The sequence below is a fragment of the Manacus candei genome, unplaced genomic scaffold (assembly GCF_025592945.1).
Source record: "Manacus candei isolate 608988 ecotype Guabito, Panama unplaced genomic scaffold, ASM2559294v1 h1tg000048l, whole genome shotgun sequence".
In the NCBI taxonomy this organism is placed as follows: Eukaryota; Metazoa; Chordata; class Aves; order Passeriformes; family Pipridae; genus Manacus; species Manacus candei.
This window is the reverse complement of record NW_026138096.1, coordinates 13,446,259-13,460,315: the sequence shown is the minus strand read 5'-3', so window position 1 is coordinate 13,460,315 and position 14,057 is coordinate 13,446,259. Positions and strand designations below refer to the sequence as shown.

At 48.5% G+C, this 14,057-nt stretch overlaps 1 protein-coding gene and 2 long non-coding RNA genes across 5 annotated transcripts in view; 2 read left to right on the top strand and 1 right to left on the bottom strand.

Annotated features, from left to right (window-relative positions):
* Nucleotides 1-14,057, top strand: part of LOC127475997 (uncharacterized) — a 261,043-nt gene that overhangs the window by 168,113 nt on the left and 78,873 nt on the right. The window lies entirely within an intron of this gene.
* The window catches only part of LOC127475988 (uncharacterized), a 242,551-nt gene that overhangs the window by 167,915 nt on the left and 60,579 nt on the right, over nt 1-14,057 (top strand). The gene's annotated exons all lie outside the window — the stretch shown is intronic.
* PTPRA (protein tyrosine phosphatase receptor type A) overlaps nt 1-14,057 on the bottom strand; it is a 117,067-nt gene that overhangs the window by 53,698 nt on the left and 49,312 nt on the right. Inside the window, exon 3 of one of the 3 annotated variants that reach the window (XM_051798175.1) lies at nt 4,335-4,406. The exons of the other annotated variants lie outside the window; for them this stretch is intronic. Within the exon in view, the coding sequence (XP_051654135.1) occupies nt 4,335-4,346 (12 nt within the window). The 5' untranslated portion in view covers nt 4,347-4,406. The remainder of the gene's footprint in view (nt 1-4,334; nt 4,407-14,057) is intronic. 3 annotated transcript variants of the gene reach the window in all.

The window sequence follows — 14,057 nt, the reverse complement described above, 5'->3', positions numbered from 1 at the left end:
AATAACATCACGAGAACTGAGTTCTGCAAAAGGAGATACGAGAAGTTAATGGTGTTAGTAACCACTGACCTGGATAATCCCATTGCTGACCTGGACCCGACTGACTGAATGTATTCCTGAAACCTGGATGTGGTTTTACAGCACACAGTAAGGTCTTGAGGCAAGAAATGTATTGGGTACACTTCCATAACTTCATGGCTTTTGGTTTATATCAGCTGGGACCAGATGTTCCCCTCTAGCCCTGCAAGCTTCAGTGTCTGATACTGTGAAGAAAATGTCACTGAAGCAGCTGCACTTGTGTTTTACCAACAAACCCAAAGCACGTCTGATTTAAATTCCTCCTCTTCTCTGTTAGAAGGGACCTTAAAGACCACCTAGTCCCACCCTCTGCCATGGGCAGGGACACCTTCCACTGCACCAGGTTGCTCCAAGCTCCATCCAACTTGGCCTTGGACACTTCCAAGGATGGGGGGCAGCCAATATGTCACCCATCAAAATTGAAGGATCTATTTTATGGATGATGTGGATCGACTCAACCCTCTCACAAGACCAAATATAATCAGAAATGTGTTTGAAAACACCAACCTGAAAAACAACTGCCTCCATAGATTCAGGCCCACCAGCGTCAGCAGTAACTGTGTTTAGCAGTAATTAGCTAAATTAGCACGGCTTGATCTCAGTGGAGACAAGATGCTGAGGAAGCCCTTAAACTTAGCAACCAAACATCACTCAAAACCTGAACCCAGGCTGCAGACCGCAGCTGCAACCCTCATGAAAGCTGAAGCTGTGGTTGCTACGCCCTGGCAACGTATTTTTGAGGCAACCACCAATTTGGTGCAGTTTCCCATCTGATTCAGGCAACAGGTACATCAGTTGCTGGTATCGGTTTTTCAGGACTGAATTTTAATAAAAACAACACGTCTCAGGAGGATGTGAGAGCAGTTGATGTCTGTGCACTGATAGCGATGTCTAATTAACATAAAAATGAGGTTTTCCTAATCACCTGCAAGAGGAAACCTGCTTGAAGAACAAGCTACTGGGGAAAAAAAAATAAATTACTCTTCAGGGAGGTAGTTGTCAGGATAAGATGGAGGGTGGATGTGTTTATTTATACCCAGCAGCTCCAGGTAGGGGCTGCAGGTCCTGACACGCTGCCTGGTGTGGTTCCTGCAAGGTTTTTCTCCTTCCCATCCCCACTCCACAGTCAGCTCCGACCGCCCAGCGCTGGAGGTGTGTGCTGGGTACTGATGGCACTCTGTGCAACACTTCCTACAAATCCCAGGGTATTTTTAGGATGCAGCAGGCCAGGTCAGCTCACCTCAGTGATGTCAAATTCCACGTAGAGGTTTGAAGCTTCAAAGGAAAGAGGTGGGGAGAAGCGCTGGTGGGATTTAGGAGCACTGGTCATTTGGGATTCCTGGTCTCAGGGCAACCTCTGTGTTTCCAAAACGCACTCCAAGGCTCAGCCTGCACATCAACAAGTCTCAAAATGTGAGAGCAGTCTTCAGAGGTTTGAGAAGGGCTGAAGATGTTGGTGGCTTCGACCGAAACTACCAGAACAAACCTACTGAGTGGGGGAAAATGGGCTTGGCCACCGCCCAAAGCAAAAGCCACCAGGATGAACCAGTGTAGGACTGGGATGAGTCCTGAGCCACCACCTCCTCTCACATCTCCTGCAGTTTGCTCAGGGAGAAGATCAAGCTGTGGCACTTTTTGAAGAGCAATCCTTAAGGGGTCTGTCGGTAGCTGGTGCCTCCCCGCTGGAGGGTACAGCTGGAGGGGCCGGAGCTGCACAGCAGCAGCACCCTGATGACAAATTAAATTTCAAGTTACTATGGGAACACATACCAGAGGAAGGAGCCAACCACAATTACTGACTTATCTGGCAGGAAAGATATTTCAGTTATTGTGGGTAGCACCGAAAACAACAGCTCGGTGACGGGCGCTGCTGGAACCGGTGAGGGAAACCACACGTGTCGAGCTCTTCTGCAAATCCACAGGGCACGTCAGCTTGGCTGCCAGCTCCCAAAAGAGGCAACACAGCTGGAGGAGGCACAGGGATGGATATGGATGGTGCAAAAGTAGTGAATGGCTTTGGGTGGGCTTTGTTGAAATAAGACGTGTGGGTTCAGCGCTCGCCCTCTCAAAAACCCGGCACTCAGCGCTGCACTGGTATCAGTGACTGTCCCCTCCACACCTCGATGGTTTCTGCCCTTTTGAGTAGCTCTGGCAGTTGTTTCACACTCTCACAGATAGATCCATACAAAGCCACATCTCCATCTCTTTGTGCACCTTGCTCCAATTGCTTTTCCTGACCCAGGACCGCTCCCAGGAACGGTGGGACCACAGATGCTCCACCTGTCCCATTGCTCACACCTGCCCCTGATGCTCTGTGCCACAGGGATTTCTTTCAGTAAATAAAGAAACTCTCACAGTTTTCCCCACCAAAGCCAATTTTTGACAAAATAAATCCGTCACAAAAAGTATTTTAGATGAACATCTCAACACATTTACCATAACCTTCTCTACTGTCTACAAGGAGAAGATAAAGAATTACAAGCAAATTATTTAATGCCATCAAGTTTAGTCAAATTTTAAGCGAGGATGCCAGGTTTAGAGTAGAATTTAGAGTAAAATTTAGAGCTTGATTTTGTACATGAAACCTGGTTTGAAGTCACCCAAACTTCAAGTCATTCTTTCCTCGCTCTTCCTATTGCTACAAAACACCATAATTTTAAACAGTGGATAATTTGAGTCTGCAGCCTGAAAGTTTCTCCAAAACATCAGCTCTTGCTTTTTTTTTTGCAGACAGACTGATGACACTGTAGCTCATTTGCTTAATTAGAGATTTACAGAAAGCTCTCTATAGGAGAAGGGGAAACCCTTCAAATGAAAAGCTTTAAGTGCAGAATCAAGAGACCATCCACAATGGCTGTTTACTCCCGTCTTGTACATAATTTTGGGCCACACTGTATCAATCAGCAGCTGCAACTAATGGCACTACACTTCCTAAATGTAAAAGTGAGCTCTGCAAGAGGCCAAGCACAATTATACCAAGATTTTCCTAAGAGGAGGATGTTGCTTTTAGAAAATCGTGCTGGGACGGGGAAAGAAATCAGTGCATAGAATAAACACACAAATCTTGATGCTGTTCCCTTGATTTCAGCAGCTTTGTTTCTATTACTCCATCTTCCCTTCCCTCAAACACCTGGCTTTTGCTGACCACTGCACCAGGTACACAGATCGTTCTCCAAAGGGGTGCTCGGGTGCTGTGGAGCACGGGGAGAAGGCTCGCACAGATGTGCATTTTGTAAGAAACAATAATTCATGCAAATCCCTGCTCCAAGCAAATTCCACAGTAGTGCATCTTATCACAAGCCAAACAAAAGGTAGGAATACACTGGAGAACTGTGAACCTGTATTAAAAGAATTTGCTCTTGTTACAGCTTGAATTTCCCCCTCTCCTTCCAACAACTCTCCACCGACACCAAACACCAACCAGCACCCGTTAATCAGAAATGAAAACCCCAATTGTGAGAGGAAGCAAAGTGTGTGTCACATTTGGGAGCCTCTGTGGTGACCCCTAAAGAGGTCAAGACCCTCTTTGCAACTGCAAGAGGAGGCAGAGACCCGCAGTGACCACCACATCGCCCGGATGACGCCTCCAAACACAACAACCACGGCAAAAATGACCCAGAGCAAGGCAAGAATCCAGATATTAAAGCAGCATAAAAACTAGTTATGAATCCATTTTACTCTGCACACATTTGTATTTCCTTTTCCAAGTTTGCCCAATTGTTTAGTGCTTTTAACATCGGGGATTTTCCTCTGTTTCATCAGTCAAGAATTGAGCGCTCTCTTGCCACATCTGGAGATGGACCAGCTTTCCACAGAAGCTCAAGATGATGAAAATAAACGAATAAAATATATTTTTAGTTTGTTTTTTTTTGTTTTTTATTGAGATGGCAAGTTAGAACCTGAATTCCAACTCAACCACTGGGTTTCAGCAGAACAAAAAAATCCCTGTGCTGAGTGCTCTCAAGTAAGAGTCATGTCCCTTCCAACTCCGCACCAACAGAGACCTTATTATCCTTTGGGGGAGGAAGTCAGATTTTTTCCACTTAGTTACATTCCCAGGTAGTTCTTAAATAAGATTTCCCTTCCCTCTGTGTTTAAAGGGACACTTCAGCACAAGTTAATGCGTGGCCACAGTGCCATGGTTGTGTACTGAACCCTAAAATAGAGCGATGACCGTTGGGCCGCCGGCCAGCGCGATTTTATTTCAAGGACAGGACAAATGAGAAGATGCCAAAATTAACAGCACTTCTTCCTACCTTAAATATCATAAGTCAATCGTCCACCTGCATGTCATCAGGAGCCCATAAAGGTTCTTCCAGTGGTGCCCCCTGAAAACAAACAGACGAACAAACAAAGCTTTTCAAACCAAAGAGTTAAAATTCAGCATCGTCTTGGGAAAAGAAGCATTTTTACTGCTGCCAGAAGGGTGATTCTGCTTCATTTTACCAAATGCAAAATGCAGTTTTGCATGAAAAAATGAAAATAAGTTTTAAATACAGAAAGCAAAATCGTGAGTTTCCAGGGTTGAAAGTGCTTTTGGGTAGAGGTGGCAGGAGGGAATTCCAGGGAAGCAGCAGTTACGGATGAGGAAACTAATGTTCCCAGATCGTCCTGATATGTGCACTGCTGCTTGGGGTAAGGAATGTAAAGTTTTTGAGGGTCCACAGCTAGAGGAAATAGGTCATTTCTATCATAGTGAAGGCACCACAATCACCTTGGGCTCCTATGAAGGCGTGTTTCCCCAGACACAAGAAGTTTGGGCATTTGGAAAAGCAGTTCTGTGTCTGTTTATTTATTCCCACCCCAAGGGAAGGGGACAGAAAGCTGCCTGGTGCTATCCAGGATTTCTGATGGCCAACTACCCACGAGACAGTCACCAGTGACTTCTTGAAGCCCAAAGCTCCCTGGATACAGACTTTGGCTGTAGGATCAAGTGTGATCCTAAAGGGAAGAGGCTGAAGCTTGTCCCTGCAGCTCAGGGGACCTGCAGGGATGTTTGGGATGTTCTCAGACCTGCACAAAACACCTCCCTCTCCACCAGCTCTCCTGGTTCCACCAGTGCAGGAGCACTGCAGGGGTTCACGGTTCACTCACAACGTCCAGACTGTTTCTGGTTGTTCCCCACTTTTACACCACCAGCCAAGTCATTCCCACTCCCTGTGCCTCTGTTCCCTGCCCCAAAACATTTTTTACCCACACCAGCTTTGAGGCAGCAGCAGGCTCCTCACAGGAATCTGCAGAGCCAACCCCCAGCTAATCCCATCTTCTGGGCTGCTGCTGTAAAGCACAAAATTAGAGACCTGAGGCACTTCTGGATTTCGAGTGGAATATATTTCACCAAATTAATATTTTTTTCCTATCGACATCTCTTCTGCCCAGCCTTGGGCAGGATGTGACCCAGCCATCTGCTCCTGCAGTGCCAGGAGCTGTGGGGCTCAGACATAATCCCTGGGTGATCTCCTTGTTGTTTTTCATCCTGCTCAAGTGTTGACTTGAGCACTTGTTCAATTAGACAAGCCTCAGCACTTCAATCAGATGGGCTCACAGGGCTCATTTTCTACCTCCACGGAGAAGAAGGAATCTGATTTAGCCGAGTGTAACAGAACCAGGGGCTTCAAAGCAACGAGACCTGGAGATCATGTCTGCTCTGAAGTCTGCCAGAATCACTGCTTAACCCCAGCAGACCACCAGCAACTCCCATTGTAAGAGAAGCTGAGAGAGAGAGCGGATTAAAAGACATTGGATCTGGCAGGGAGGAGGAGAGCTGGGTTACTTTCCCGATATTTCTGTTTTAAGGGAACTGGAGAACAGCTGAGGCATCTGCTTTCTCTTGTCTCTGGCAAACAACCCCCAGATGTGCCGAACTCGCTGGTCTCCCTGTGCCACCTGCATTTTCTTGCTTAAGATCCAGCATTTCCCAACACCTCCCAGGAATGCTACTGTCCTGGGGCAGAAGGTTCTGAGGGCTGTCTGTCCTCTCCTCCCTGTGCCATGAGGGAGAGGCCTCTCCATCCCTTGGTTAGCTCCATGTACTTGAACAAAGGGGTAAATTCTAAGGCACCAAATCAGGAAGTTGGTATAAATAACTGTGCTGATAATACTTTCATGGTCAATTTATTCCTTCATTCACAAACCTGACGGATTCCGAATGCAGCCTTGGATGGTGCCAAGCCAGGAGTAGCTGGAAGAGTTTGCATTCACCTCCAGCTTCAAGAAGTCGTGATGGAAGGAAGGACTCCCCTTCACAGAATCCTGGAATGGTTTGGGTTGGAAGGGACCTCAAAGACCATCTCATTCCAACCCCTTACCATGGGCAGGGACACCTTCCACTAGCCCAGGTTGCTCCAAGCCCTGTCCAACCTGGCCTTGAGCACTTCCAGGGATTCAGGGGCAGCCACAGCTTCTCTGGGCAACCTGTGCCAAGGCCTCACCACCCTCACAGTCAAGGATTTCTTCTTCCCAATATCCCATCTATCCCTGCCCTCTGGCAGTGGGAAGCCATTCCCTCTTGTCCTGTCCCTCCACCCCTTGTCCCAAGTCCCTCTCCAGCTCTCTTGGAGCCCCTTTATGCACTGGAAAGGGCTGGAAGGCCTCCCCAAAGCCTCCTCTTCTCCAGCTTCCTTGCTGTTACCAGCATCATCTGAGAGTTCAAAGGGAATCAGCAACGAAGCCGAGCTTTTCCAGAGCCTGGAGCAAGACACAAGCGGAGCACGCTCACGGCTCCTCGCAAGACAAGGACAACATCCCGCCGAAAGAAAAACCGTACACTGGGAGACAACAAAACCCAGCAAATGCAAAGGCAGAATGAAAACAAAGAGAGCTCATAAACGTCAGCGGCACACGCCTGAACGGGGTGCAGAGCAGGCTGTTTGTTCAGATGGCTGTACAAACAGATCAGCAGCAGGAGAGGAGGGGGACTGGTGATGCGTGACTCGGCGTGACTCACAGCCCTCACCGCCTGTGACAGGTGAGGAGCGCGGCGCAGGCGGGCGCTTGGGGATGTCGGAGCAGAAACATCTCCCGTCGAACATCCCTACAGGAGTATCTTACATCCACATCTGTTCTCAGAAATTAGTCACGAGAGGAAACACCAAAGAGCAGACGCAGCCCACAGCTGAGGGGAAGGCGGCGTGTCCCACACTGGGCTCCTTCAGCCCCGGCCCCACACAAACCTTTCCCCTCATCTGCCTCGCCCCAACCCCACTGTGCCCCGGTGTGCCAGATAATCTTCCCAAAACATGGTATCCTGAGGATCTGGTGCAGTCCCTGACTGTGGCAATCCGTCCCTGCAACCCACCTGCCTCAGGAATACTGTAATAATTTGTTATTATTAATTCTTCGTTGTGTGTTTTGGGATGAAAGTGATTCAACCTGGTGAGCACACGTGCTGCCACAGCACACCAAAGGTAAGGAAGGCATGCTGGATACAGGAAGGAGCTTTCATTCCCTACAGCCAAAACTCAGTTTTCCAAGCCCAGCATCATTGGGAAACCCAACACTCAGGTATTTCTGGACAATACTGTTACAGAAAGTTATTTCAGAAAGAGCTTCAGCTATGAAAGAGACCACTGGACTCAGTGCCAAGTATCTTCCAGTACAGTTTGAATCACAGAACCCACAGAATATGCTGAGTTGGAAGGGACCCATCAGGGTCATCCAGTCCAACTCCTGGCCCTGCACAGGACTCCCCAGGAATCATATCATGTGCCTCAGAGAGTTGTCCAAACAATTCTTGGACTCAGGTAGTCTTGGTGCTGTGACCAGGTAGTCCTGGTTTTGGCTGGTACAGAGTTAATTTTCTTCCCAGTAGCTGGTACAGTGTTTTGGATTTAGGATGAAAACAATGTTAATGGATGTGGCACTTGGGGACATGGGTTAGTGGTGGCCTTGGCAGTGCTGGGGGAACGGCTGGACTTGATGATCCCAGAGGGCTTTTCCAACTTAAAACAATTCTGTGATTCTTATGATGCTGGATCAACCTTATTGTGTTTAAGGCCAGGGTGGACAGGGCTTGGAGCAACCTGGTCTAGTGGAAGGTGTCCCTGCCCACTGCAGGGGGTTGGAACTTTATGATCTTTAAGGTCCCTTCCAACCCAAACCATTCCGTGATTCTCTGATTCTCTGGAACAATTTTACAGTGCAACACCATTTCTTTTGTAGAAACAAGGTCACAGCCTAAGAGGTCTCTCTTGGAAGAAACCCCGCTGAGACAGTGCTTTGGGAATTCAGACGACAGCAGCAGTTTTGTTAATCGGGAACATTAACGGTATAAAACCTTACACACAAAAAATGTTCAACATCAGGGGCTGGCAAAGGTGGCCCACAGTTCCAGAACTCCTCCATCCCTTACTAAAATAATTAAAATAAAAGTAATGCAGGTATTAGTTGGCTAGACAGCCCCAAATCCCACCGCCTGTTAATCCACCTGAAAGCCAAGTGTATCAAGGCAAATTAAAGCTGCCTTTAATCCATGCAAATCTCAGCCCAGGAATCCTTTATTCTCTTACCTCCTGCCACGAGTTTAGTCCTGCCCTGCACCCCTTGGAGCTGCCAGAGCAAAACAACACAAAGCTCTGTATTTTAGTAACAGGGAGAAGAAATTTCGGACCTTTTGCACATTTTTGGGTGGACACAGCTTTGTGTTTCCTTGGTTGGGTGAGACCAAGCCCTGTTCCACCTGTGCTTGGTTTAATCACATGTATCGACACACATAAATTAGGGCAATTTGTGCATAAATTAGGCAGCATCATTATGCTAATTGGGATGGTATGATTGTGCTGAGTGTGTTTGCAATCTGCCACAATCCTCTGGGACAGCACTGAGAGGGAGATGCTGCCTCTGGAAAGGCTGGAGCTCTGTTGGGATCCTGCTGTGGCAGGTACGGCCCCACAGGAACCCAAAATAAGCCTAAATAACTAAAAAGAAGGGCCAAAGAGACCTGGTGTGATCTGCTTCCTCTGAAATGCTGGTTTCTGTTCTAAGGCATGATGCCACCTTCCAAAATAAACTATTTCCTAAATATTACATCCCTGATGCATGAAACAGGTCGATGGGTACAGAGAGAGGCTGCTAGAAAAATAAACCTCCTAAGGTGTATGTGAAACAAATAAAGAGCAGGAGACTCAAATCCCTGCACTTATCAAATCCCTCAAATCCCTGACTTATGTGAAGAAACAATCACTTCACAAAACCCAGAGCCACTGCACTGTACCCCTTCCAATCCCATTTAAACTACAGCAGAGGTTGGGATGCTCGCTGGGATCAGGGATGTATCAGAGAGGATCCCTGATGATCCCTGTCCTAAAAGAAAAAAACCACCCTAAATCTTTCCCATTGAACGAGCAAGGATAACGGAGGAACAAATTAACTGCTATGTGACAGCTTCTCCTTTTGGAATCACAGAATCTCCTGAGCTGGAAGGGACCCACAAGGATCATCGAGTCCAACTCCTGGCCCTGCACGGGACAGCCCCAAGAATCACATCAGAGACTCAGTTAAACAGCCATACATGGGTAGGTCCATGTGTGATAGGTCCAATCTCCTACCTGGAGTAGGAAATTATCAAGGGTTTTTATCAAGACCTTACCAAAACATTGATTTTTTTAGCTATTCCAGAGTTATCCTTCAGTCTGAGCTCCCAGTGCCTCCAGGGCTGCAGTCGATGTCCCTGTGGAGAGGATGGTTGTGCTGCTCCTGGTGATGTTCAGCTGCAACTCCAGGGCCTGGGGCTGCACCACATCTCCCTCCTCCTTATGGGCACCAGGGGATGCTCCCAAAGTCATTCAATTTTCCTTCCCAAACTGGTCACTAATTTACTTGCCAAATGGGACCATTATGATGAAAAATCCCCCCTGCGGGACTTGAGTTCTCTCCCTTCAGAGGGAATTTGAGCTCGGTTTATTCTCCAGGATCCAGCCAGGAGTTTTTCCTCTGACAGACGTGCTGGCACTTTGCCTGGCTAAAAAACACACAGCAGAAGAGCAGCAAGCACTAAACTACTACCACAAGTGTTAAAAAAAAAATCAACTTTGAGTAAACCATCTGGTAACACTCACTGAGCCACAGGTGAGAGCAAACACAATACGCTCTGCACAGCACCAAAAAAATCATCAATTTTCAGAGAATAAGGGTGCAAAATACTGAACTAGCCCAGGAACAGATGCCCAGGTGAAGGGTTTTTAACGCCTTTGCCATCAGCATTCCTGCACTTCTGCATTTCTTTGCTGCTTTGACCTTATAAACCTCAAGAGGCGGATTTTACAGCAGCACCCAGAGCTGCCTGGCTGCAGTGTAAGACAACCTGGCACAGGCTGCCAAGAGAAGCTGTAGCTGCCCCATCCCTGGAAGTGTCCAAGGCCAGGTTGGATGAGGCTTGGAGCAACCTGGGACAGTGGAAGGTGTCCCTGCCTGTGGCAGGGGGGTTGAAACTAGATGAGCTTCAACGAAGGTTAAAGGATGAAAATACTTGAAGTGCAGGGTCACACAGGAATTGGGGGAGTAAACTGAGCTGCTCCAGCTGCAGGACCATTATTGAGGCATGAAGGAAAAAAACCCACAGCTAGCTTCCTTCTGTTCTTCTGCAGCTCCCCTTGAGCATGAGTGCCTGGGTGGGAGCTTTCCCCCCCATCTTTAAGCAGAACCCCTCTAAGCAGTTAAGCAGTGAAAGCACACTCGTTTCCTTCTCCCTAAGAAGGAATATGGGTTCTGGCACGGGCCAGCATCAGCGCCTTAACACCCAGTAATTCCCAGGCCCTTCTGAACACCCAATATCTTATCACAGCAACAGCTTTAAAATCTCTTCTCTTGCACCATTTGGTGATAATTAGTTTAAGCCTGTCACCAGCAGATCAGTTTTCGATTGCAACTAAGCCAAAGGGATATGAAAAGGTTTTGTCCAAAGACTCTCCACACACCAAATCAGCTCAAAAAAAAAAGGAAAACACAAAACACGAGCTGGCTGCACCAGCCAGTTCCAACAGTTTCTGCCGCTCCGAAGGGAGCACAGCAAGATTTAATAAACAGGCTCAATAACGTTATTCTTCCCTGTTTTATTTCCCCTTAAAGCATCAGCCCAATTTGGTTTTTGTTTCCATCACAAGCAGCTCCTTTAATCGTCTCTGACGGGAGCACAACGCGGGGCCACCCTGGCCCCTGCCAGCTCCCAGTTCATGGCACACGGAGCTGCTCTGCCTCGCTACAGCAATTCCTGTAATTCAAGTCTGGCAAACAATTCCTGGGCTGAAAATGGGACAGCATCCAATCGTTATCTCCTTGCTTGCAAAAAAAAAAAAAAAAAAAAAAAAGAACTAAAAAAAATAAAAAACCAAACCCCGTGTATTTACTGTACCTGCCTGTTTGCCGTGCTGGCAGCACCACCACGCAGGTGTGACAGCAACAAACACCGGCAGCCTCTCGCAGCTTTGCCTGTTGATGTCTCTCCTTTCATCCCAGCAAACAGCATGTCAGAGCTAAAGGAGCAACTGAGAGCAAGGAAAGCATCCGGCTGCTTCCCTGACAGCTGAACAAGCCGGCAGCTTTCAGGAGGAAAAAGCTTTCCTACGCTTTCCAACCACGGCGGCTCGTTTTACAGCTGGGCTCGATGATCTCAAAGGTCTTTTCCAACCTAAATGATTTGATAATTCTAATAGGCAGTCACCTTAGTTTTGGTGCTTCCACACGGCCTCGCCGGTGTTTCCAACCTCCCTCATCTGTACCAATCCACAGATTTCCACCCCCCAAAATAACGTATTAAAGGCCAAAAAAACCCCATCGGTTTTCCTGCAGCCGCATTAATTGAGGACCAATCCCTGGCCCAGCGCAGGAACCCGGCGCACAAACGGAGGTGAAAGGCTTTTGTTGGAATGGTTCCGCTCCCCATGACACACCTGATAAGAGCCCGGAGCGACGACACACCCCGAGATAAACCAGCCGGGTTCAAACCTTCGGAGCCCAATTCCGCATCCCCGGCGAGGGGTGGGAAACAAACACCTAAAGAAAACACGCTGTGCGTAACCAGACCATTTCCCTTGGCAGAGCTCTCTGCTTCCCTCTCCTCGCCCTGTCTGCCTGCGCACGTAGGAACCATTCCCTGGCATTTTCCGAGCTGCTGTCTGGCTCTGCTCCCGTGGATGGGATGCAGGGCTGGTGCCCGACCCCGGAGCAGCTGTGTGTCCAGGAGCACCTCACCATCTTCTCCTGGCGCTTGTAAAATTTAGGTCTTGCTGTTTCTTAAATTGGAACGTGCAAAGAGACAGGGCAAAGCTGTTTGAAAAGAGGCATCCTTTACAAATGTAAGGGATGATAGTCTTGGGAATAAAAGAAATCCAGGGACGCAGAGGTGGCCACTGACCCCAAGAGCAATGTTCAGGGAAGCCAGTGGATGGACAGCTGTATGCAAGGTGTTCATTAGGGATGATTTGATAGTCAAATACTGGCATATAGAAACACAGAATGGTTTGGGTTGGAAGGGACCTTAAATTCCACCCCCTGCCATGAGCAGGGACACCTTCCACTAGCCCAGGTTGATCCAAGCCCCATCTAACCTGGCCTTGGACACTTCCAGGATCCCAGGGCAGCCACAGCTTCTCTGGGCAACCTGTGCCAGGGCCTCCCCACCTTCACAGCCAACAATTCCTTCCCAATATCCCATCTAACCCTGCCCTCTGGCAGCGAGAAGCCACTCCCCCTTTTCCTTGTCCAAAGTCCCTCTCCAGCTCTCCTGGACCCCCTTTAGGCATTGGAAGGTTCTGGAAGGTCTCCCCAGAGCCTTCACTTCTCCAGGTGAACACCCCCAGCTCTCCTAGCCTGCCTCCATAGGAGACTGTGGGCCATATGGATATAAGGAGATAGACCATCAAGCTGTGACCCTACCTGAACACACCTTGGGAGGGCACGTCGGTCTTCCCGAGCTCCCACCAGGGAATCTGCAGCTGCCCAACGCATTGTACACAGGGCAACGTGCAACCCAGTCACTGAGGTCTCATTTCTAAGCAAAACACTTGCAACCTTTCTATTCCTCTTCCTCTTTTGACTTCCTTAATGAATAAACAAACTTATGAAGGGGGGAAAAAAACCCCACTCGCACGACCAGTCGTCCTCTGCACAGCCCAGGTTTGCTGGGAGCAGCTTGGGAGGGGAAAGGGGTGCCAGGTTTTTAGCAATGCAGTGGGGACACGAGCTGCCACGGGGCAGGTGGTGGGGCAGAACTTCACACAGTGCTATTTTTGCTGGTGGCTCAGGGCTGGTTTAGTTTTTGGGAGGGTGTGTTAATCCAGCCCACTCCATGAACAGGGCTGGCAGGACAAGTGGTTGGTTTATATCCATCCCTGGAAGTGTCCAAGGCCAGGTTGGACAGGGCTTGGAGCAACTTGGGCTAGTGGAAGGTGTCCCTGTCCATGGCAGGGGGTCAGAACAAGATGATCTTTCAGGTCCCTTCCGACCCAAACCAATCTAGAATTCCATTAAATGTGCTTCCTCAAAGGTTTTGGGAAAGAAATCCCACACCCCATCACGCTGTTGGCTTTGCCAGATCTCGAATTCAAGAATCTCCATGTCTGATCTACCCCTAACCCACACTCCATCCACAGTGCCACTCCCTGCTCTGCACACCGGTGCAAACCGCCGTGATGGAAACCTCCCTGTTCCTGCCAAGAGAGGCTTCAGTTTAGTTGGGTTTTCCTGCCCATCATTTCACCAAATCCCAGCCCACAGACTGCCAAGCCCCAAGGCAGAGATTCATCCACCTGAAGGCAAACAGGATCTGGTTTTAAGGCAGACCCACATGACACAGTGTGTGCGACGGAGTCAAGTGGTGGTTTCAGCTGGGATTTCTGTGCAGGCAGGAGTTGGGACAGGGACAGGGACATGGAGTGACCCTTCAGGAAGCAAGCCCAGGAACAAGCTCCAGCCAGTTATAGCATTGGACAGCAGCAGGATGTTCTTCATTCCTCCCACAGATGGATTTCTGAGCTCTGGATATA